At 48.5% G+C, this 23,811-nt stretch overlaps 10 protein-coding genes and 1 non-coding gene across 11 annotated transcripts; 5 read left to right on the top strand and 6 right to left on the bottom strand.

Moving 5' to 3' along the window:
• Positions 1 to 5,156: 5,156 nt before the first annotated feature.
• On the top strand, positions 5,157 to 5,237 carry YALI1_E28367r. The gene has a single exon. It is a non-coding gene; the product is annotated as a tRNA-Glu (tRNA).
• A 2,614-nt stretch (positions 5,238 to 7,851) lies between these two features.
• YALI1_E28397g (uncharacterized protein) lies at positions 7,852 to 8,309 on the bottom strand (the record flags this gene model as incomplete). Its single annotated transcript, XM_068283112.1, has 2 exons — positions 7,852 to 8,123; positions 8,180 to 8,309. 2 exons carry the CDS (start codon positions 8,307 to 8,309, stop codon positions 7,852 to 7,854), a joined length of 402 nt encoding a protein of 133 aa, XP_068139213.1.
• A 604-nt stretch (positions 8,310 to 8,913) lies between these two features.
• YALI1_E28405g (uncharacterized protein) lies at positions 8,914 to 9,202 on the top strand (the record flags this gene model as incomplete). The annotated part of the gene is made up of 2 exons (XM_068283113.1): positions 8,914 to 9,022; positions 9,069 to 9,202. 2 exons carry the CDS (start codon positions 8,914 to 8,916, stop codon positions 9,200 to 9,202), a joined length of 243 nt encoding a protein of 80 aa, XP_068139214.1.
• Positions 9,203 to 10,683: 1,481 nt separating this feature from the next.
• Positions 10,684 to 11,108, bottom strand: YALI1_E28425g (uncharacterized protein; the record flags this gene model as incomplete). The annotated part of the gene is made up of 2 exons (XM_068283114.1): positions 10,684 to 10,899; positions 10,947 to 11,108. 2 exons carry the CDS (start codon positions 11,106 to 11,108, stop codon positions 10,684 to 10,686), a joined length of 378 nt encoding a protein of 125 aa, XP_068139215.1.
• Positions 11,109 to 11,207: 99 nt separating this feature from the next.
• YALI1_E28428g (uncharacterized protein) lies at positions 11,208 to 12,275 on the top strand (the record flags this gene model as incomplete). Its single annotated transcript, XM_504329.3, has 1 exon — positions 11,208 to 12,275. One exon carries the CDS (start codon positions 11,208 to 11,210, stop codon positions 12,273 to 12,275), a length of 1,068 nt encoding a protein of 355 aa, XP_504329.1.
• Positions 12,276 to 12,299: 24 nt separating this feature from the next.
• YALI1_E28439g (uncharacterized protein) lies at positions 12,300 to 13,866 on the bottom strand (the record flags this gene model as incomplete). Its single annotated transcript, XM_068283115.1, has 3 exons — positions 12,300 to 12,371; positions 12,416 to 12,481; positions 13,726 to 13,866. 3 exons carry the CDS (start codon positions 13,864 to 13,866, stop codon positions 12,300 to 12,302), a joined length of 279 nt encoding a protein of 92 aa, XP_068139216.1.
• Positions 13,867 to 13,921: 55 nt separating this feature from the next.
• Positions 13,922 to 14,941, bottom strand: YALI1_E28465g (uncharacterized protein; the record flags this gene model as incomplete). Its single annotated transcript, XM_504330.3, has 1 exon — positions 13,922 to 14,941. One exon carries the CDS (start codon positions 14,939 to 14,941, stop codon positions 13,922 to 13,924), a length of 1,020 nt encoding a protein of 339 aa, XP_504330.1.
• Positions 14,942 to 16,322: 1,381 nt separating this feature from the next.
• YALI1_E28490g (uncharacterized protein) lies at positions 16,323 to 17,453 on the bottom strand (the record flags this gene model as incomplete). Its single annotated transcript, XM_504331.3, has 1 exon — positions 16,323 to 17,453. One exon carries the CDS (start codon positions 17,451 to 17,453, stop codon positions 16,323 to 16,325), a length of 1,131 nt encoding a protein of 376 aa, XP_504331.3.
• Positions 17,454 to 17,580: 127 nt separating this feature from the next.
• Positions 17,581 to 17,843, top strand: YALI1_E28491g (uncharacterized protein; the record flags this gene model as incomplete). The annotated part of the gene is made up of 2 exons (XM_068283116.1): positions 17,581 to 17,586; positions 17,643 to 17,843. The coding sequence occupies 2 exons, from the start codon at positions 17,581 to 17,583 to the stop codon at positions 17,841 to 17,843; spliced, it is 207 nt and encodes a 68-aa protein (XP_068139217.1).
• Positions 17,844 to 18,816: 973 nt separating this feature from the next.
• Positions 18,817 to 19,160, top strand: YALI1_E28504g (uncharacterized protein; the record flags this gene model as incomplete). Its single annotated transcript, XM_068283117.1, has 2 exons — positions 18,817 to 18,873; positions 18,924 to 19,160. 2 exons carry the CDS (start codon positions 18,817 to 18,819, stop codon positions 19,158 to 19,160), a joined length of 294 nt encoding a protein of 97 aa, XP_068139218.1.
• A 2,462-nt stretch (positions 19,161 to 21,622) lies between these two features.
• Positions 21,623 to 22,903, bottom strand: YALI1_E28545g (uncharacterized protein; the record flags this gene model as incomplete). The annotated part of the gene is made up of 1 exon (XM_504332.1): positions 21,623 to 22,903. The coding sequence occupies one exon, from the start codon at positions 22,901 to 22,903 to the stop codon at positions 21,623 to 21,625; it is 1,281 nt and encodes a 426-aa protein (XP_504332.1).
• Positions 22,904 to 23,811: the final 908 nt, after the last annotated feature.

Here is a 23,811-nt window from a genome sequence, read left to right on the forward strand (position 1 = left end):
AATTGCGAGAAAACCCTTCCTGGATCTTCCCTCATGGCAATTGGCCCATTTTTGAGCCCAATATGAAACCCGTTGAAAAAGTGAGAAAAATTAGAAGCTCCAGAAATTGTTCAAAAAGAGACCCTGATGGTCTAAAAGTTGAATGATGGACTCATAGATGTAATAGAAGGAACTTTGTAAGAAAAAATTTATCAATCTCTCCCTATAGACATTCTTTTATAATCATTTCTTGCCCCCATCCAAGAACCACCCCAACTCGAGTTACAAGCCCATCCAACTCGACATCTAAACACATGAGACGTAATTAAAAGCTCCCATGACATTCACGTGACTAAAATATCCCCCTTCATATCCTCTATCATCACATAATACCCCTCCTTGGTCCCATTACACCCACCCCACGTGGTATGCTCTCCCCCCCTCCCCCAAAAGTCAAAAGCATCCCAAAGTCGACCGTTGTACATACCCGTAATACACCTCAGACTGTTGTAACTAAATGTGGCTAATTTATGTCCTTCGTTTCTAGGCAGGCGTAATTTTAATTTTTTATTTCCCTTTTTTTCCCTACTTTTTCTCCTCTCAAAGTCTATCATCAAGTTATGGCAATCTCGAAGAGATGAACGAACGGAAAATAACACAGTTAAAACAGGAAATATATATTTTTCTACTGCTAAAAAATGTATCAGAATCCTCTCCTTATTGCTGCGAACAATATCCATCAATCCGATTTCAGATCGCATCAATATCCGTCAAGTTGGGGCCATTTCTAGAAACACATGCGGCGTTACACTTATTATTCATTCTTTTTCCAGCAGAGGTAAAATCAAATAAAATCAATCATAAATTATAAATTAGTTTTATCGAGTCATACGCCGACAGTTTGGGCTATAGGGGTAGTAGGTGGGATTTGAAGGTATGATCAGAGTAGCAATTTTTCGCTGACCTTTTTGGTATTTTCTACTTCCCATTTCCCGCCATAACGTTCCATTTCCCACTTTTTATTTTATTTTATTTTTTATTTTCGAATTATTTTGAATTATTTTTATATTTATTTCTTTCCACTTACTCCGCCTCCCAGTTTGAGCTCAATTTAAAACGTCGTATTTGCGATGCAAGTCCAAACACAGTTGGCCGATTAGGTGTAGTTTGATGTTATTTTCGAGGGCGCAGAATCCCGCATTTCTCGACGGTTTTCGCCCATCCACGCTCAAATCCCGTCTTGCGCCCGTCGAAAAAGATTTTCTCAATCGTCGACACCTCGAAAAACGTTGTATTCCGCCCCAGAGGTCTGCCAAGACACGTATCTGGGCTCCGAAACATAAAGTTTTACATTTAAACATTTTGGTTATCTAGTTTCAGCGAAAAACCTTGGCAATCCACGTGGTAAATTGAGTTCGGAAATAAGAATAGAGTTTGGTTTTGCCGTGCCAACCGCCAAGAGGTCCTCTGCCAAGAGCACGTGCGGATTTGGAAGCTATTGGAGGCGGATGGAGGGATTGAGCGATTGAGGTGATTTTGGGCGAGATTTTGTCGACATTTTCAGGTGGATTTTAAAAGGAGGTAAAAATTGGAATATTGGAAAAATACTTGCAAAACTGGAAATTTGGCAAAGTTGGGAAATCGGTCTCAATTGCCGACAAACTTCATTCTAGAATTAGGTAGGAGTAACGTGATCGCTTGAGGCTTCGTCTTTGGCTTCGTCTTCAGCTTCGTCTTTTTCGACCTTTTTTGCCAATTTTTTTTTTCGACCTCTTTTTCGTTGTCTTTTTCGTCATCTTCTTCAGGGTTTTTTTTTTTTTTTTTTTTGATCGGCGGAAAAAAAAAAGAGCCAGACGAAGATTCCCGCATCACGTGACCTCTTAACCCTGCCTCCCTCCCCCGTCGACATTGGTGTCTCAGAATGGGCGTGGAAACCCAAATGGTGTCATCATTTCAGCCGATGGCTGGAGGCACGTGTATAGACAAGTTTTTCTGAAACTGTCTTTTTTTTTTTTCAAGTTTTTTTTTGAAATTTTTCTTGTCATTTTTTCTTGGCGAAAAAATGGAGTGGAGGAGAGACAACACCAAGTTGATGAAAACGGGTCTATTTGGCAAACGGACAGTAGTAGATGGAAAATCTCGCGTCGGGGAATCCAATCATGTGATTTTCGTCGTCTCAAACCCTCCAGTTCGAATTCTAGGCCGGGCTCTATCTGTCTTGGCCTCCCTCTCCCTCCCTCCAATCTCACACGACACCAACCGATCTTCCAACAGTCCGAGTCTGAGTCAGAATCAGTTGCCAGGAGTTGCATCTGTGTCAGATGGCAGGTTCCATGCATCGAGGCTGTGTCAGGATTGTCAGAGTGTGCCCGAGTGTTGTCGTGTGACCGTCGATCGGAGTTCAATGGTGATTAATGGTGACTAATGGCGAGAATGACAAGAAAGACACATGACGAGAATGGTAAGTAGTGACCATGACACGTAATTACCATGACACGTAATTACCATGACACGTGACCCAGATACTCGGTTTGTACTCGCTCACTCATATCAAGCTACCTCTACAAGTTGCTCTCTTCACAGTCATAACACAGTATGAAGATGAAGTGAGGAGTTTAGCGGTGTCACGTGACCAAATTGTCGGTTGTATGACATGAAGTGATCGACCATGTATGTTGCCTGCCCAACCGCTTGACGTTTGTAATCCTCTACCCACCCTTTACACACGCAGTCCACCAACCCGGATGTCCACCTGTCCGGTCAGGAGGAATAACTAAAACAGACGGTAAATGGGAATCTGGGTCTGATTAAGAGCTGGTTGACCATTCTCGTACAGATTATGGGCCATGATAGTGGCTACTGGTGTGTGTGTACAAGTACATACTCACACAGCGATACAAGGGAGCACACTCGGTACAGCAATACGCATGGATAAAGCCCGATGCTGCTTTTCCGTACTTTCCGGTGCTTTTACGGAGCACTCACCGACTGTCAATGTTGCTCTAGGCTCCCATTTCGGCCTACTGGAAGGAAGGCAGGTAAATCCGCCGCCATTGGTGCGATCTTTTGACGTTTGACGGCGGTGAGGGAGATTTGACATATCTTTTGGGGCGATTAGGATGATTGGGGTGATTGGGGACTGGGTATCTACAAGTAGAAGAAGGCTATTGGGGATAACGAAAAAAGGTGTGGAGCCAGGTATGGAGACAGGTATGGAGACAGGTATGGAGACAGGTATGAAGGCAGATATGAAGACGAGATAACACTGACTCCAAATCAACTTCAACCAACTTCAAATCAACTCCCCATAGTCTTCCATCAACTCTCATCGACTCCCCCCATCCCTGCCTCATTTCCGCAGCATCCGCATCCAACGCCAAAGTAAACGCCAAAACGTCAAAACGTCTGTTGTACTACCTGTGATCTTCCGCAAAAGTTCCAAAACCCTCAATCGGAGTTAGACTACGCTTGGCTCCAATATGGGCCGTTTCGGGCTTCCGTCTCGCGCAAAAGTCATCAGTTTTGACACATGACAGGCGGTAGGGGTGGTGGGGACATTTGACATCCGATTTGGAGCCAAAAGGACGCAAAAAAAAGGATCAAAAAGTGTGAAAAAGTTGCCCCAGACGGAGGCCAGAGTCGATTCTTCACCCTGTTTCCACTCCCATCCTCCTTCTTTACTCTCAGCTCGCGACTTCCCCCTAACTTGTTCGGCTACTGTGCAACAGTACAATGGTAGTCTCTGGATCCCCAGTAGCGCTATTTTTAGTCCGATTCAAGGTGAGCAATATTATGACCAGCCGTATCAACTATCCAAAGAGATGGATTTGGTTCTCACCCCATTTATATAACACACTCATAAGTCCCTTCTGTTCTGGATACAGCACAACACCTCGGCCAAATCGGCAAAAACACAATAACGGGAATACACAACACCCACTGTATCACGTTACCTCCCCAACCATCCTTCCCATCCTCCCCATCCCGCCTCCCCATCGTGCATGCCAAGCAGGAGCAATACATGTGCCTCGCCATCGACTCTGATAGGTGGGCCGTTAGTAGGGCGCTACGGAAGCCGAGCTAGCGCTAACGTCAATCTAACCAGCTGGGTTTCGAAGGACACAAACAGACGCCACCGGTGGCGCCCGCGCGCATCTACTAGGCGACTAAAACGGCGCTAGAGCGAGTTTATGTCAGCTCCAGTCGGAAAACGCAAAAACCCGACATGTCCCCTGACCAAAGTCGGAGTTATCCGATGGATTTTTGATGCCAAGAATGTCACGAGACTGGCTTTCAAGTCGGAGGGAAAATCGGATGACTTTTGGCCGAGTTGGCCTCAGAAAGAGTTTTCTCGCAGGGATTTCCAAAAGGACCTTCTAGTGAACAGTAAAGGCGCCATGCTTGCAAATCAAGCCAGAATTAGTTGATAGTGTGTTTCCAGATGCCTTGGTCAAGTGCATGGACCAACCGTAGTGTCTGAACAGTAGATGTGGCATGTAGGACTGTACATACGGGTATGGACACTATATCACGTAATATAAACCGGGCTCTGGAGGTCAAATGTAGCAACAAGACAAAAACAAAACAACCAGAGTCCATTCCGCCCTTGTCAACAGTCCCCACAACATTCCAGCATCCCAACAAGTCCGGATCCAAACAACGAGCTCAGTAGCACCTCTTAAGTCGACTTTGAGAGGACTATCGGACGCATCCCAATGTAACCTGGTTGTGTAGGAACACAACTATGCACATCTAAGCAGCTAAATATCAAGTCTGCGTTCTTGTTAGTCTTCTGGAATCGCCTCATATGTGATTGGTGGTGAATACAGGGGTTTTTGTTGCCCAGACTACCAAAACACGTGTCTGTCGGGATCTGAAAAAGGAAGGAGAATGAACCAAGTTCAGCGATTGTTTCCATGTACTTTTTGTGTCCATGGGTTCATAAGTCATGTACTTTTTGGGTCCATTAGTTCGTCGGAGTTGTGGTGAAAGGAGTGTATTGAGGGCATGAAGGAAATGTGCACCAAGCTCATTTTTATACCAATCAATAGAAAATAGCTCATTTAATACAGAAAAACGGTTGTTTTGTCCAAATATTTGATTTTTACGTCTTTTTTTGCGCAAATAAGTTCTCCCCTGATTCTTTAAATTGACAAAAAAAGGGCCCGAAACCACAATCCGATATAGTGTAGGGGCTATCACATCACGCTCTCAAGCTGATAACCGTGGAGACCGGGGTTCGATTCCCCGTATCGGAGTATTTTTTTAAATAGTATTTTTAGGTCGATTAGTAAGCAAAGGGGATGGGTGTAGGAATATTGTCAATTGGCTGTCTTTTTCGAGAGCAGAAACAGCAAATCTGGACTGTATCCATACAATGTTCAGGGATATGATGGGGTAGGAGGGTGTCGATTCAGAGACACAGGTTCTTAGGTCTTTTTGACTCTTGGAGTATCTACTTACTATCAATGACGACTCTGATGGTCATTCGGAAGATCCAATGAGGCCTTGAGTCCACTTATCGCCATCGTAGATGTCAAGATGGACTCTTTATGGAGATTTATGAACAGAAGAAGTCTTGTGGGATTTGCTGTCTGAGTAGGGAGTATGGAGCGACTGCTGAAACCATCGAGTCCAGTCCAGAGAACGAGAGGTGGTGTTGGAGCAGTTGGTAGCAGGAGTAGTTGGTAGCCGGAAGATGACTACACTTCTGTCTGGTTTCCAGTAATTGCATCTCAATCATTCCTTGCCCTGTTCCAGTCATGGGCTCAGTCCCATCTGTCTACCAACTGGTCCTGTATAGTTCCGAGAGAATGACGAGATTGACATAATGGCGCCTTACATAGGCCAGTCTTTCAAACAGCTGCGCCAGGTTAATGGTAGGCAGTCATTGACAAGCCCAGAATCATTTAAGACCGTTCCTGTCCAGAGCAGTAAGGACGTCCAAGTGTGGTCAAAAGACCCGAGTGGAAGTGGTGCACGGTCTGATTACCTCTGATATCCACTAAAGTGTCCAATCACGAACATTCAGCGGCTTCCACGTCTACTTTGGTTTTCCTGACCGCAGAGTCTGTCCACAGGAGTCAGTGAACACAGGAGTCATATCATCACCCCGCGGGCTCGTTGAAGAGTTGATCAAGGAAGTCAAGTTGTTTGGCAAAGTCATTGTGGTTTCCACATAATTTCAAGCGCACCCAAATCGGTCCATTCTCATCGAACTGGGTATCTCTGTTGGACCCAAGATAAGTCAGGGTTAGTAAGGGTTTGTTACCAAAAGACAGTAAAGAGTGGTCGAGATGATTCTGAGCAGTCTGGTTGTGTCAATAACACATGTATCCAGAGCTCAAATTCTCGTGTCACTCATTCTAGCTATTCTAGGTGATGCGGTGAGACAACTCGAGAAGACAGAGAACAGTCTGGTTGGACTATTGCAAAGTCTTGGAGAGGAGAAAGAGTTCTATGAACCGAGAAGGTGGTCTAGTTTCTTTCTTCACCATTAAATATCCTTTCTGGTTGCTCTAGTCAGCCCAAATCTGCTGCACTTGAAATTGTCCGATATCTCTGGGGAGATTTGTTGACAATTTGTGTATGCGGCAATGGTAGAGAAGATGCGAGTATAGAAATGGATTATATCGACACGAGTGTTTAACAAGTATTGAGGAATATCCACATCTTTTCATATGCAAAAAAACAGATATGACTGATTTCGTCAACATGGATGTTAGATTTAGACGGACAATACTTGGATTGCAAAAGATGAGAGATTAAAAATGAAGAGATGAAAGAAGACGACGACAGAAACAGCAACGACAACCACTACTTGTCGCCTCGAGAAAGCACTACGTCAATGAGACTGTCAAACAGAGATTGAGTCGATGATAGTCACGGTAGAGGTGCCGCTTCTGAACTGGTCTAAAAGTCTTATTGACTTCTTCCACGTATCTCATACTCCTAGAGACATGATACAGTGCAGCGTAACCAAAGCTCTTACTTGTGCTGTAGTTCTCTACCTCACAAACGATGGAGTATCGGGTCAGGGTGTCATGTCCCTAGCTATAGATGACATTCTAGCGCCGATAGTCTGTTGAGGTGGTTTGGCTGTCTCTATCATGTTATCTCCTTCTTCTTGCAACTTGCGATACCATCTCTTTTCAGTTGAGCCAGAAGAAGGACACAAGCCAACTCTTCTCCATCTAGCCCTCGAGTTCTAGCCCTGCAGAGCTCAGAATCTTGTGCCCATCTCGTCACGGCAATATCATATCAGCCTTATTAGGTCAACCGGTCCAGTGAGGTCAGCCAAATATTCCTGGTCAGCCAGGTCTGGTCTGGTAAGCTCACTCAATTAGGCCAACCCTCCTCCCCAAGTATCGCACACCCCGGACACATGTCAGAGGTTCGCCCAAACTTGTCCGTCAGACTTACCAAAGCGATATGTTGAGCACAGACCACGCTGCTGTTGCCAAAACATCGCCATCTACCACCGACAGTGTCTGGAGGAGCTCCCACTTGTGTCTGGCACCGGAGGGTCTTCATATCCACATAGTCCACCCAACAGAAGCCACAAGAACTTCAACAGTGATACTAGAGACAACCGGTAAAGACAGTTGTGCGCACATGTGTCTAAATATCCCCATTGTCCAGTCATCGTATCAAATCCGTCTGAGACCACCCTCCGCTCCGCTCCGATCCCAACAGAAAAGAACCCCCTTGGATCTACCCAGACCCTTTTTTCTACTCAACGACTTACGGAACACATGTTCCGATGAACCGGATTCCTCTCGTAACGGACGCTAGTAGTTCAACGAATCCTGGTACCAGTTTTGGATGACTCCGGCTGTCACCAGCCAGCATGCGGTTTTGCGGAAAGAGTCGTCACCCAGACAGAAAAGAGCACTTCGGGGTCACAGAGGCACGGACTCGACTGAGCGCCTCGGCTGCTGAGTTCTGGTCGTCCGGTCGATAACCAATCTTGCCCGACAAGTGGTAGAGCTGGTCGTACCAATCCAGATGCTGACAACGGAGAGCGGTGATCAGACAGACATGTGAAGGGGCAGTAACGAGATCGGAACGAGAGTAGCAAGAGTAAGCCGGTTGGAGCAATACAGTAGAATCGTGATTGACATTCCTCTTCGTTCTTCCTAGATCTCCGTCAGAGAAGCACGGTCAAAAAATTGGGGGGAGTGGGGGGGGGTCTAGGAACCAGTGTAAGACCAAGACGAAGATAAACAAGTGAAAAGTCTAGCTACAAGACGGAGATGAACAGGTGAAACAAGTGAAACATCTAGAAACAAGACCAAGAGAAACCCAGTGAACCATCTCGAAACACCCATGCAAAAGTCGCAGGTCTAATGTGTTCTCTCTTGCACCAATCTATGGTATTCCCCTCATCAACCATTAATAACGTCTTTGTAAGGAGATTGCCCTATCAAAGCAATTAATGGATCTGATGGGCATTATTATGTCATTGTTTGTTTTTTCCCCACAGTTGGTGGTCAAGATGCTTACGTTTGGTCCTTGAAGAACCATGTGACTCCAAGTGAGTATCGTCGAATACAGCTTGTGAAATAGTAGTCTCGGAACACCAGCATCTCGTCTCAGGAGACTAGCATCTCGTCTCAGAACACTAGCATGTCGTCTCAGAACACCAGCATCTCGAAAAGCAGCCGGTTGCGCCAAATCGCCAAATCAGCGCCCCTAGAACCGTGCTCCGCCCTTGGTTCATTCTTTTACGTTTGGCACCTCTACGCAAACGTCCCTTTTGCGCCTTGTGGTGAACTCAGCGAGTTACCCCTACCATCAAATATTATCAGCCCATTTGTCCCCTCTTCGTCTGGCACTTCGGGGAGCCATGTTGCCAGGGTGTGAATGTGGTGTGCAACTCCGTGTCCCCAATTCTGCTCAGCTCTGTAGACGGAAAAAAACGCCATAAGTGACATGTATCGCTGTCCGGGGTTCCCCAGTGTTTTATTATCAGTTTGCTGGCCGATATTTCTTCCAATTTCCGTGGAAGAAATATCGGCCAGCAAACCGGGTTATTACTTCTGTGCAGAGACCGAGGCCGAATAGGGGGAAATTATCTGTTTCACCAGGCGGAACAGTAATTACCGGCCCACAAAACCACAAAAACCACAAAAACCACAAAAACGGCTATGTGCGGTTCATACGTGGTATTTTCCGGTGGTGGTTGGTGTTGATAAGAGGAGTAATATACGACGGTTGGTGATAATATCGGTTAGTGGAGTTATCATAGGTGGTGATAGGTGATAGATGGTGATAAAACGGTGAAAAATGACCGTAGAAGGAAACAAGAAAGATTATTGAATTCGTGGACGAAGCGCAAATCCAACTGTGTGGTGTTTTTTCGTGTAGCGAGTCAGTCCGATGGGTTAACCACCTCAGAACCGTGAGTCGACGAGCTCAACTCAACTCAACTCAACTCAACTCAAAAAAAAAAAAAAAAAAAAAAAAAAAAATCGTGCCAACGTGATTTCACAACATCAACTGGAGATCTCTCTTCGCCGTCCACAAGGCATTTGGGATGTCACGTGCTCCGTGTCGGTAATAACCGTTTTCATGCCAACATGAATTCGGAAATTTGGGAAAATGTGGGCCAGATTCTTGGCTGGTTGAGGAGTGAAGGGGTAGAAGATAGCCGCCGAATGTAATCACTACACCCCAGGTCACCACCAAAACGACAATCACTACTCATGCTTGTACTCCCATCTCCACTCCCACTCCCACTCCCACTCCCACTCCCACTCATCCCCCTCGTATGGCGTACCTGCACTGTGTACAGGGGCAGGCATTTGTGAGGCAGGGATAATCATAGCAGCCGCGGCTCCGCACGGTTCAGCACGGTAATTACGGTCTCGTATCGACTGTACAATGTACAGTATGTACCTGTCTTCCAATACCTATCATACAAAGGGTACTAACAAGGAGATGGTAGTGCGACTTGAGGAGGAGGAGGAAGAGAGAAGAATAAAGTGAGAAGATGGTGAAAAAGATGGTGAAAAAGGTGGTGAAAAAAGTCTCGAGATCATCATTTTTGGACCACCGTATAACCGCAAATATATGTCGTCTTTCCCACCTATGACTGCTCACCCCATCGCACAACCTGTCTAAACCTGGCACCCTTGTGTGACTGACTGGACGCTTTTGTTCCACGGGTTTCCACGTCACATTGTAATTTCACCCCCTTATTGTCTGGCCAGTGCCATACATACCTTGTTTTGTTTTTTTGGAGGAGCGGATTGGGGCCAAGGACGAGACAGAGCTAGGACGAGACAGAGCTAAGATGGCGGCCAGTGCGAGATCCCGGCGCGCGATTGGAAAATGGAAAAGACGACGACACTCTGCGCGCCGAGACGAGTCCAACGGTGTCGCCTAGTAGCCGCCCGCGGCCCCCAAGCCCCTCGCAAAACCACCCCCAAATAAAGTTGCACCAGCCAATCTGTCAAGTTAACTTCCGACCCATCACCGAGTCATATAATATATACCACCGGCGCTCGTCTCCAGACCGAGCATCTTTTTGGCGACAGTCTCTGGACACACGTTGCCCTACCCACGTCTGGATCTGTAGGATTATCTGTTCCCTTCTTTCTCAGCACCACTTCTCCACGCCGCCAACACCACTTCTCCACGCCGCCTCTCGCTCCCCCTAAACCGAACCTTGGAGCAGACAAGGTGCATGAAATAGGGGATCTAACATTCACCATACGACTGTGGACTGTGGGCACAAGACTGGAGTTGAAATTGCCAGACGTTTAGTTGCCAGCGCTTTGTGACGAGAACCAACCTCCACTGGCGACCACTGACGACCACTGACGACCAACTGTCCAGAACGACCAACTGTCCAGAACGACCAATCAGCCACCGTTCTGACAACCCATCCACACCAATCTTACCTACCTGCCACCCCTGACACTCACATACACTGTACGAGACACCCAGATACGATATCAGACGGAAGAACGTACCTTAACAGACACACGATACCTTACAGTGAGCGCTGTACCAGTAAAAACACCAACCTCCAGTGCACTCACCAAGTTGCCCAACAGAGATACATCACCAGGCTCAGACACACACTTGACGCAGACAACTAACGACCGTGCACAAACTGCCATTCGACAGACTCAACCCAGATACCGCATCTTTTTCATCGCAATAACTTAGACCCGGTTCATTTCTCTGCCATTACTCGGCTTTCGCACACACAGCCAACCATGCACCCATACTACCCTCCCCATGACGGGTACAACTACGACGAGGCTCCCCGACTGCCGCTACCGCGACTTCACAAACACGACGACCACATGCACACCGTCATGAACACAGACAGGCCCTCTCTCAAACGCTCGGCAGACCAGCTGGACCACACCTCCCAGACAGCCACAGATACCCCCCGCTACTACAAGGCGCATTCGTCGATAGCGCTGGTGACGGACGTTAATCGAGATGCCGAAGGCAATCCCATTGGCCCACCACCCACGCCGACAGCCAATGGCTCCCAAACTCCGCCCCTAGTGCTCCCTCTCACCTTATCGCTACCCCCTCTGGCGGCCGCTGTGCCCCCCAACATGCAGGTGATGCGGTCGGCCAACTCGGACCGTCCCAAAAAGAAGTCCAAGTACTCGTCCGAGCAGGACAAAATCATTCTGAGCATGAAAAAGGCCGGCAAGGGATGGCACGAAATTGGCGAGGCTGCACACTGCGACAACGCGCTGGCCGCCCGAAACAGATACCAGGTGCTCATGGGCCAACAAGGCTCCGGATCGGTCTACTGGGACCCCGAGGACAACATGGGTCTCAAGGCGCTGCTGGACGACGGCGAGCGGGCCAAGTGGGAGTTTGTGGCGGCCGAACTCAGCAAGATCCGCCGCAAAAACATCACCTCACCGGTCGTGCGGGCCAAGGTCAGAGACATGCTGTTCAAAAACAGCATTCTGTTCAAGGTGGTGTTTGAAAACCGCGACGGCCACTTTGGCGACACTTGCATCCAGCCGAGCGGCCCTACAGCCACGTCGACAGCCACGGTCAACTCGTCGCTGTCATCCCTGTCTACCTCCATGCCTGCTCCTTACGCTCAGCCCTACTACCCTGAGTACTACTACGACGAGCAGCAGGTACAGCAGAGCATCCAGAGCGTGCAGAATGTGCAGCAGACGGTCCAGCAAACTGTGCAGCAGAATGTGTATGGACAGACCACACAGGTACAGCAGACACAGGGCCAGAGCACCCAGCCTTTGGATGATTACTCACAGTATCACAAGGCGTATGCTTTCAGGCGATGAACCACGTGCGGGGGCGTAATTCGTTCACGATGACCGAGGAAAAAAGGAGGACATGAGGAAAATCTCGAAAGTGATGCAACTATGGATATGATATGACTGGACAGGTCATGAAAAAAACGGATTTCATATGGGTTACCTACTTTGGCGTTTCTGGAGGGGCAAGGCGGTGTTAGAAAGCAGAGACGGGCGCGTTTGTTTTTTAGCGCCTTGTCCGAAAAAACACCAGTATACCCGGGTGCTACTGTACAAGTAGCCCGGGCTTTTTATTTTAATGTGTACATTTAATGCTAACGGTTTTGTTTTGGTGTAGGAGGGTCATCTACAGCAGATAGTGGGGTCTGTGGCTGTCCAGAGAGTGATGTGGTTGTTTCCTTCGCCCTACACGTAGTGGATGGGGTCTATTCCGCTTCATAAATGTCAGATATTGCCCATATAGAACTCCTCCAATGCGGCATTAGGGGCATCCGTGGACCGGTTCTAGTCCAGGAACTGCGGTCTAAAGCTCCAAGGCGCGCTAGAGAGAAGACCAGAGGAGCTAGAAGGCGGGGTTGGACCAAAGAGGGCTATTGGTGATGGTTATCGGTGGGATTGTGGAGGAGTGGACATAATCGCGAAGGGAGAAGTTGTTACAAATGCGCAGAAAAGGTACAGTGACTGATATTCAAATATTTTGTTTGACAGAGGGTGAAGATGATAGAACCGTTGGAATTGGAAGGGCCCTGTGGACAATTCGGTCTACTTACAGCGATTCTCTTGACGGAAATAGTGATGCCATATAAACGAGTGCGGATTTATCCGAGCACGAGTATGGACAAAAACGTCAGGGTCAAAACAGTCAACATTCGCTCTGGAGTATTGCAGAAGGTCTAGAGAGATTTCCGCTGTCGTCTATCGTTTAGTAAACACCCTATTAACCGTCAGAGTACAAAATGTAGTATATATTGTTCTGTTCCTCGGCATTATACACCTCGTATACATTACTCCATTGGAGTCTATATAGGGCTATATAGGGCCGTTTGGTCTACCGAGTTCAACTAGATAGTCGATAGATGTCTCTCATCACTTAGATCTCTTTCTTTCTTCGATAGTTGAAGAATTGTTGGTTCTGGATGTTCTGGCCAGTGTAGACTTGTGGAGCAGTTACAGTAGGAGACATGGAGTTGAGAAGAACATCAGTAGATTCGTAAAAGATCGTTTTATTCGCCTCCGACTCATAAATGACCTTTTATGTTCGGTTTCGGACTCCAAACTTGCGGCCAAGTATTACAACAACTGTGGTCGGCAGGGCTATATCTGTACTAATACTGAAGCTAGCGGATGAGGGGCGGTTATAAAGAACAACGACTATACCGACAAGAACAACAGCATCCTACTCTCATTCACACTTATACTCCCGAACCCTACGCTCCATCTCCAGCTCCGGTCCCACATACAAATCCACGGATACAACATATGCTACATTATCAATTAGTCCTCCTCTATATATCCTTTTCCCTTCTCCTTCCATCCTACTAGTAGTAGAACAGAGCTCAGTGTAATGACAGCCTTTTTCGTGCAAGTACCCCCAATGTACACCATCAACAAGATCCATCAACAGCTACGCTCTTGGGTGCGCGTGTTACTCATTAGCGGTTCGACCAGCTCACTTACTGCTGCATGTATCCACTCACAGCAGCCTTCAACGTCTGGGCCTTGGCCTGCAGCTCCATGACGCTCTTGAGAAAGATCTCGTCGGGCTCCAGAGCTCCGGAAGACTCGACGTTGAAAATGAAATGGTCTCGTCGTCGGCCGAGCTTGACCTTGCCGTTGAACTCCTCGTGTCTCAGCACTTCTCGCGACACTGTGTCCTTTCTGGCGTCGGCCACCACGGGCTTGCCTCCCTCCAGCTCAATGACGCCCTTGGGGAAACACTTTTGGAACTTCTTGGCCTCGTCACCGGTAATGTCACCGGTGATGGTGATGGTGGGCATGAGTCTGTAGGAGGCGGTGGCCACGGGAGAAAACTTTGCGTGGTCATGTCCGAAACCCAGATGGCAGAACATGGTCAGGTTGATGCTCTGGTTGGGTCGCAGCTTGGCGATCAGAATGTCGGGGTTGGCGACCTTGAACACGTTCTCCAGCCCCTCGTCCTTGACCCACTGGCACTGGTTGCCCATGGGATCAAAGGTGATGTCTCGTGCGTAGATGTGGGCGTTCTTCATGGTGCCGTCGGCCAGTCGCTCACAGGTGACATTGAGCCGCAGCACAAAGGTGTTGGAGTCGTCGTAGTAGTCCTCGATCTCGGAAGCGTCCAGACCTCGAGGCAGGGCGTTGATTCGCTCGGGGTTGATCACCAGAGGCACCAGACCCAGCCGGTGGGCCAGCACCTCGTCCTGGATAATGGAGGTGTTTGCGTGGATGAAAACCTCTTCGACGGCAATGGTGGGGATATCTGCGATCATGATTCGTCGAAAGGCGTTGGCCAGCGACGTGTCGATGCCAATCAGGTCAAAGTTGCTGTAATTGTCGGTCAGGGAATGGATCTTCACCTGCAGGTTCTTGTCGAACTTGTCGAGGTCCCAGGCGTCGTCGGCCCCAGGCCAGTGGCCAGGGAAGTCCGTGGAAGTCACGTTTGTCACTCGATCGGACTCGATGCCGACAATGTTGCGGTTAGCAAGGCTGGTCATGGTGTGGTTTTGTGTGGTTGTAGAGGATAAAAAGGTCGGCAGAAAAGATTCAAAGCTAAAAAGTTTTCTGCAGGACGTGCATGAAGACGGTGATTAGTAATGAGGGTTGAGAGGGTGGAGAGGGACGAAAAAAGAGTTCCATGGTGATAAAAGAGAATAATATAATTACCTGTCGGATTTGGAACCAAACGCACTTTTCAGAATGTTTCTATGACTTACCAGAGCGGAGTTGTACAGTTCTATTCTGAGTGAGCAGTACAGGAACAAAGCCGGATATATTAATTTTATAACCATAATTATATTTTTATAATATTTTAATATATAATGGCCACAACATAACTAAACTGTGGTAACAAACCCAAGTAGTTTGTGAGTAGTAGTAAAGCGGTTAAGGGAGATATATTGGTACTGTAGGAAAAGGCCATATAGCCATCGCCAGTAAGACACAACGACTAAGATGGCGTTTTCAATTGAAAGAAAAATCATAGAGGCCTCGGACTCACTTGGAGTTAGTTAATGAGCTGTTATTGGCCTCCTAGTGACCTACCAGTAATCTCCTTGAAGGGTAACAGGCCACAATCTCTCATCAGGAACTGAATGAGGAGTGTAGATACTATCATTGCTAGATGAATATGTACGTAGTCATAGACAATATGTCTTTCAAGACTTTGGAATCAGGAAGAACCTATCCCTAAAAGTCCCCTTCAGCAGCTTTCAAGCACTACAACTATGTACTGGAGTTCTATAGCACCTAAGACCACTCCATGCCCTTGTAGGGTGAGCCTTTTTCAAACTGTGAATCTCCAGAATCTCTAAAACATCCTTCTCATTCCTTCCCATTGCCCTCATACAACTACCGTCTAAAATACTGTCTTTCTGCGACTGTCGGCCAAAGAAGAATGTGTTCTGGAATGCTCCACTTCCCTGTAGAGTGAATGAGCCATCAAATGGCCATTCCCAGACCCAAAACAACGCACCCTGATGTCTCTCTGCTCGAGCATGGCTTTTAGTTGTATCCCTCCAACTTCACCTCATGAGATATCTCCCTCGCTATCGCTGAACACACAATGGGTTTCGCAATGTGGTGATACTGCCCATCGTCATACGGCTGTGGAATCAACAGCGACTCCCTACTGTCGTACCCCATCGCTACACCTCTCTCACTATCTAGTCTATCATAAATCATCTATTAACTGAATACAGCCACTGACTAGGTCAGTTAAGCAAGGGTAACGTGCCGGGTATTTTAATGTGCTGGGCTAGCTATGTGCAAAGTGCAAAGTGGTCCAAAGCCGACCGACAGTCTGAATCAATCAGACTGGGTCGCAATGTCATGCAGGCGAAAGAAAGGAAGGAAGCGCTCGAGTGGAACTCTTCATGCTTAAAAGTTCGCTGCGGAGTTGGCCCGGTTAGGCGCATGGTACTGGTCAATGTTGGATCGAAACACGTTGGAGTCCTCGCCTCCGCTGATGAGATCGTCCTTGTCGTACATGGGGGTGTCTCCTCCTCGCTTTCGTCGCCACCACCACAGACCTCCAATGACGGCTGCCACAACAGGTACACCAACACCCACTCCCACACCGATACCGACGTTTCGGCCCGTGTGGGAGGTCGAGCCCGTAGACTTGTTGTTGTTGCCAGTGACTCCGCTTGCGGTGGGGGTCTCCACAGGCAGAGTGGTTGTGGACCCGACGTAGGTCACCTTTGTGTTTGTGAGGGTCATGATAACGGTGGTTCGGCCGCCGGACGCGTCGATTAGGGTGGACGACACCACGGCGTCGGAAGTGACTTCAGTGGAAGACTCTGACGAGGGGCCTTCTGTGGTGGAGGGAGAAGGCGAGGCCGAGGACTCTGTCGAGGTAGGAGAGGGAGAAGCAGAGGAAGAAGCCTCAGAGGATGACTCCGTGGTAGGCACGGGGACAAATGCAGACGTGGAGCTCTCAGTGGTTGAGGACTCGGTGGTGGAGGAGGACTCGGTGGTGGAGGACTCGGTGGTAGAGGACTCGGTGGTAGAGGACTCGGTGGTAGAGGAGCTCTCAGAGGAGGTCGACGTAGAGATCTCAGAGCTGGAGCTCTCCGAGGAGGTCGAGGTGGATGAGGGCACAAACCGGGAGGAGGACTCGGAGGAAGTGGACTCGGCGAAAGAGCTAGACTCGGTGGAAGAAATCTCCGTGGATGAAAAGAAGCCCGGGGATGAGCTAGAAGAAAAGCCTCCTGCCTGGGAAGAGCCCGAGTTGGTGGGGATGGAGGAGGTGGCGTTGTTCTGCTGGTTGCCCTGATTTCCCTGATTTCCCTGGTTACCCTGGTTACCCTGGTTGCCCTGGTTGCCCTGGAATTGTCGTTTCTCAACAACCACGAACGGGGGCTCTCTGTGGTCTGTGATGGTGGGGACAGCGTCCTTCTCGACAATTTTCTGCATGAGGTCTGCAACGTTGTTGGAGGTTGCATCGGTGGCGGCGCCGGCCACTAGCGCCAGCAGCGCTGTGGAAAAGACGATTTTTGCGGCGACCATTTTTGTTTTTCAATCTGAACTGGTGTGATGGTCCGTTGTGAGGCCTTGCGGTTTGACTTTCTGTTGGATCTCGCGTGTTTAGATTTTCTTCCGGCTACAAGGTTGTTTTAAAAATAGCCTTGCTTGTATGTGTGTGTGGTTGGGAGACAAGCACTAAGTCGGGAGAGAGAGATGTGAAGTTAGACGTAGGGGGGAACGGAAAATGTGCTTCTGTGCAACGGGGCCGGTGAGCGATATAACCAGAGGTTTTGTACTCGGGGGAACAGCGCGTGCAAGGTCGGTGGTCGGAGGCGGGTATTCCAAGAGAGGACGGGTCACGTCAGGAGTCGATTGTACGATTTAATCGGCTTTAGTGACTGGGGGGAGGGGGTAACAAGTCTCTACTTGTAGTGGTGATTCACGGGTTCACAGTCGTGTCACAGTCGAGGTGTAGCAAGTACTTGTGCGTATGTCGAAGAGTCGGTATCTGTCGTCGAAAACAGGGGAAACGAATCGGCGTCGAAACTGCTCAAGTGAGTGTAAAAGTCTTGTGTGTGAGAGAGAGAGAAAGTACGGGGTCGTGGTCCAGGAGAAGCACGGAGTACAATTCGGCGGCGTGTTCTCGATATGAGAAAAGAGTATCTGGGGTGAGGAAGTTGTCGTGCAACTGGATGCTGGTGAAAAGTCGCGTAGAGAAATGAAAATGCCGGATGAAGAAAATTGCAGCTCCTGAACCGTGGTTTCGTTTTGGTTTGCCGTTTTGCCTTTTTTCCTTTTTCCCTTTTTCCCCTTTTGCCTTTTTTCGTCCAAGCTTTTTTTTTTCGCACTGCGCTGAGCCTGAAGGTTTCTGCACAAGGTTTGGAGCTACGGTGGTGAGGTAAATAGTGAGGGGTTGTGAGTAGGAGGACGATGGTGAAGGGGATGCTGGTGGCCGCGAGGAGGGCACATATATATGTATTTTGGGGATGTGACATGGCTGATGTTGTGATGGGGAACTTCACACGTCAATCTAGCTGCTCCCAAACACTCCCAACCGTCTATATATACCCTCTCATGCCCCCATCAGTACCAGTACGATACTGCACCTTGCCACAGGATTATTCACGTCTCACTGAGAGTCATCGCTCACACCGCGGCAATGTCACATGACAGGATTTCAAGCTGCAAGCGGTAATTAAATTGAATGGCCAGTTAGACGCCCCAAGCGGCTCGTGCCACCTCCAGAGCCAGTCCAGAGCCAGAGCCCCGAAGAGAGTGCCTGCAAGCTGGAATGTTAAGATTCGAGATCGGCAGTGCGAGGGGCAGTGTGAGGGTAACCACTGGGTGGTGAGAACCATCTGACAGGGTCATGGGACTATTGTACAACCGTACAGTCGACCATTGGATGGGCATGTTTCAATCACCTGACTCTGTTGGCGCCAATCAGCCACACCACCGCGGTGTCTTGCACATTTCGTATGCCGGACCATGTGTTTTTTGCACATTAGCTAGTCCGAGGTGGCTCCAATTGTCTCCAGTGCGCTTGACTGCAGCTTACCAACGATAATAATCCGTCGTGTGTGTCGCACGCACTTGGGATATTATTTGGCAGTGCTTTTAAGGAGAGGATTAACGTGTGAGACTCGGGCTGTCAGCGAGATTGCAGCAGTCACCTTCCATCACCACGCACGTTTCAGCCCCAAAATACAGCCCCAGACTGCTGCTGTGGACCACTGCCCCATCTCTTAGCATTCAGGGGGATCTGTAACAACGTTGGTAACGACGGTCGGTCAAGGTTGCGATGCGTTTTTGGTTTTTTCCAGACCAGCAAAATGCTAGGCAGATTTGCGGGCGTAATGGAGCAGTTTCGAATATTAAGAGTAGATAAAAGGATGTTAAAAGGGCAAAAACATATGAGTCTGGTTTTTTCTGGTGTTTTTCCAGTTTTTTCCAGTTTTTTTTCCAATTCTTGGGAATTTTCCAACCTCCAAACAGCCTCCTCCCGTTAACGTTATGACGCAACTTCTGGGGAGTGCATGGATGGAATTTACAACGCACTCGGTCACCTTTCTGGGTCTAAAAGACGTGGAAAGCGCGTTTATCGGGTACCGACGAGCTCGGCGGGGCGCGTAGAGGCCGAATCACGTGTTTGTTTGGCACAATATCCTCTCCCCGTCCCAGCAACCGACGTCCTCAGCCCCCAAAATTACCTATTTATAGCTTGCAGTAGCTTTGCTGTCTGATCCTCCTCCAACTTAACTCAGATTGTGTGAACTCAGTGTGGTTGGCCATGTATTTTTAGCCAGCCGAAATAACGGGTAAATTTACAGTGGTGTACAAGATTGTGCGGACTGAATCAGCCATTTCCAGCCAATGAAATCAGACACCAGAAGCGATGAAAAAAGACGGGGAAACCGCAGCAAGAGTTATGACATCAATCCGTGGTCGCTCTCAATCGGCTCTCTCCGTTTTTCCGACTACAATACGTAACTGTACAGCCGCTAGACCCTGACTTCCCAGGCTATAATTGGAAGCCCCCTAATTAAAGCTGAGCAGTCTAACCATCTGTTGACCCCGATTCACTTTACATGGTTGCTGTGCCGTTTGGAGCGATTTGAGGCGAAATGTAGAGACATGAAGGGCACGGGTGCACCAGTGCTACTCTACTCTACTCGTACTCTCGAATACGTGACTGATACACTCTGGGCGGGTTCTGGGCGGGTTATGGAGTATTGACCTTAGCGCGTAGATTGGGCTAAAAACAGTTTTTTGTCTTATCTCCGAATAGCCGAATGAGAAGCCCGAATAATAGCTGTCTATCACCCGACCAGATCTCTCCCTCTCCATCAATCCATCTCGTTTCCTCTTTCAGCTCGTTTCCTCTTTCAGTTCGTTTCCTCTTTCAGCTCTTTTCATTTTTCAGCTCTTTTCCTCTTTCATGCCTTTCCCTCTTCATCCCCCATGAGTCTTCCTCTTCAGTAACCATGTCCAGCCTTCCTCACCAGCTCCCCGCCAAATTGTCTCAGGTTTGACTTTGGTTCGGAGAAGTCGGAGATGCACCGAAAACAACCAACAATGTACCGCCAACAGCTCCAACACTGACAAAAAAGCTCCCTACGTCACATGGCCACCCCTGCCAAGCATAGCCCAGGCCCGTAGTCTCAGCCACCCCTCCATCTGCTACATGTTTGTGCGACTTGCACCCCTGTCACCCCTCGCGCTAATCGCATGTGAGACCGTTGACTGGGGAGTTCGAGTGAGAGTAATTTGGACACGAGTAAGGGCGCAAATGTATTTTGTGGGCGATGAAACAACCCAGCCCATGTGTAAACGCGTCAGCTATTATCTATTGTTTTTCTTTATTCATTTTCTGTCAGTTTTACCCACTTCGAAAAAGGATGGACCAGTGTACAAGTTCAAGTATATACACTACCAGGTTAGCTCGTATACTGAGACACGAAATGTGCCTGTTCAAAACTGAATCGAGCGGCAGATGACAAGAAGCCGCCACAAAGCGTCTATAAAGCCTTTCTACAAGTACAGTACATACATAGTCCACTCGCAGTTGCTGGCCCATCCTCGGTTGTACAACTACTACAACACTCAGACTAGGCTGTGTACTTGCACCTATGTACTGACCAGTATGTACCAAAACCATCGCAAGGACTACAAGAGTATACCAATATCTACCTGAAAATAAGAATGAGACACCGAACTCAGTCTCTTTTGCTGTACTATGTACTTCAACAAACTCATCAGGAAAGACAGTCCAGCCTCTTACGCGTGTGACTAAAGAAGGCTGGCATTTGCTTTTAGCTACCAGTACGAGTGTAGTGTACTTGTAGCAGTAGACGGGAGGCTACAAAACAGAGGAGAAACCAACAATAGCTCTATATCTAGTATGTATACTCGTACGAACACATTCTACCTCCATCTGGTCTCATGTTTCGTACTTGAAGAGCAAGGACGAAAACAGGGAGAGATGTATGCATACTGTAGACACTCTACCCACAGTGACTCCATAACAGTACAGAATGAACCTGTTCAGGCCAGTAAAGACCCTCTTCAAGATCAAGACAACCCCCCCCAAACCCACTGCAAACTTCATATCAGCATTTAATTACTTCATTCCACCATTTTCATATGCTTTCTCCTATTCAACTTCCGTGTCAGCTTCATATCATGGACTTCATGACGGCGTTTGTCCGTTCTTAAATGTTGGTGAACCGCTTCTGTCGCTTTCGCTGGTTCCAGTTCAACGTATTGGACAAACCAGAATACCACTCGGACCCAGCCTCCGACTGCACCTTGGGGAATGGGAATCGCGACGCGGTGACGGTGATAAAGTCTCCAGGCGTCAGTTCCACCCTCGATCGGCCGTCGAACGAGCAGTACGCCGACGCCCGAGCATCGTATGGCACTCCGATTCGAATCGTAGTATTATCGGGCACAACAACCGGCCGGAAACTCAGAGTATGGGGACAAATGGGGGAAATGAGAATGCCGGGGATATCGGGGTGAACAAGAGATCCTCCTGCGGACAGGGAGTACGCCGTGGATCCAGAAGGAGTGGCAATCACCAGTCCATCGGCCTGTACGGTGGTCAGGTGATCAAAGTCCGTGTACAGCTCTGTGGTGGTCATGGTGGAGTTTGTGCCTCGGTCAACCACCAAGTCGTTGAGAATCGAGTGCGTGGCGTCCACGTAATGCTTGTCGTACGAGTACTCGTCCAGGTTGTCGGTCGAGTTGTGGGAGGTAACCATGGAACGAATTTCGTCGTCCAAGTCTCGGGTCATCCAGTCCTCTCCGTCGTCCTTGACAGCTCGGATGACGCGGCACTCGAACCGCATTCTCAACGACAGATAGATGCCGTTTTTGTCGATCGAATCGATCGTCTCCTCACGTCTGTCCCACTCGTACTCGGTGAGGAATCCCAGAGAGCCCAGGCCAAAGGAGACCACCGGTGGCACAATCTGCTGGAACAGCCAGGACACAAATAGCACCGTTCCGTCGCCCCCAAGGGTCACGACCAGGTCCAGTTTGTTGGGGTCCGGCAGAGCCACCTCGGACCAAGTGTGGAACTTTGTGTCGGCGTTTTTGGCGTCTCCCTCAAGTCCATTGAGGTTGAACAGAGGATGGGCCGCCAGCTCTTTCTGCACGTAGACGGAGATTCCACGTTTCATCAGCAGCGACGCAAAGTCGCGCGTCTTGGCAATGATGTCTTTATCCTGCAGTTTCGCTACAATCATCACTTGTCGCAGCTGCGGCTTCAACTTGAGGTTGCTCAGCCGGTTGGACAGACCCCGGACGTTCATGACAAACTCGTTGAGCTCCTCTCGAGAGTGGCGCGACTTTTCGCACAGAATGTGGCCTGTCGCCTCCGCGCGAGCCTGGTTGGTGCTCAGCAGCGAGCTGCCGGTATGCTCGTCGGCAATGTTTAGCAGATCATGGACAAGCACGGTGAGATGGCGGTCCGTTGTGTTGCGGGCCATGTTTTAATTAAGGAGGAGATTTCTGGTCGTCTTGGGTGCTGTATGGGTTTCGCACAAGCTGTCGTTTTTCAGTCTATACCGGTTGTTTCGATCACCTCTAGTGTCTTGTGTCTGTGTTAACTGGTAGTATGATAGCGGTACAAATCTGATTTATCGTACTATTATCACTATCAGAGCCGCCTTGCAGATGGCACCACTACAAATACCGCTGCGACGTGCTCCTCACATGTACAATATAAAACATTGCTATGGAGAAAGAGTACAAGTGGGGGCCGTAGCAAGGGGGGATTGAGTGAATATCGGGCCGGGAATTCCATACCAAATGCGAGCATTACGGATTTGAGGAAGGGCATGTGCTTTCAACGCGTATACATTAATTGCACCCCGCTATCGCCGGGGCACTAATACCAGTATTATCATAGATACCGCTCAAAATGGACTTAGAATCAGCAATAATGGGCCGATTAGGATGGAAAAAAATATACACAAAACACGAAAACATATAGAGAGCTTGATTATACAGGGGATAAAGTCCAGTTCATAGTTTCCCAGTGTTTCAAAATCACAAACATGTTACCCCCCCCCTACTGGTAGCTCGAACAAAGTTCGGCCCCGCGCAACGTCTGGTTTTATGACACCATTCAACAGGCTCAATTGGGGTCAGAATCGCTTGCAAATAATACAGAAATATTGTCAGAGCTGCAAAAAGTGGCTATTCAAATTGAACTTCACAACTGCAAAACACCGAACAAGATATATGGCCCGCCCCCATTCATCCCAAACTTCACCCCCCACCGCACCCCCACCGCACCCCCACCACATCTCATGAGCTTAATTTCTCCAATGTGAAATATATTTTACGATAATCACGAAAACACGAAATAATTCCAACGTGCTCATATAAATCG

Source organism: Yarrowia lipolytica, chromosome 1E, assembly GCF_001761485.1.
Source record: "Yarrowia lipolytica chromosome 1E, complete sequence".
In the NCBI taxonomy this organism is placed as follows: domain Eukaryota; kingdom Fungi; phylum Ascomycota; class Dipodascomycetes; order Dipodascales; genus Yarrowia; species Yarrowia lipolytica.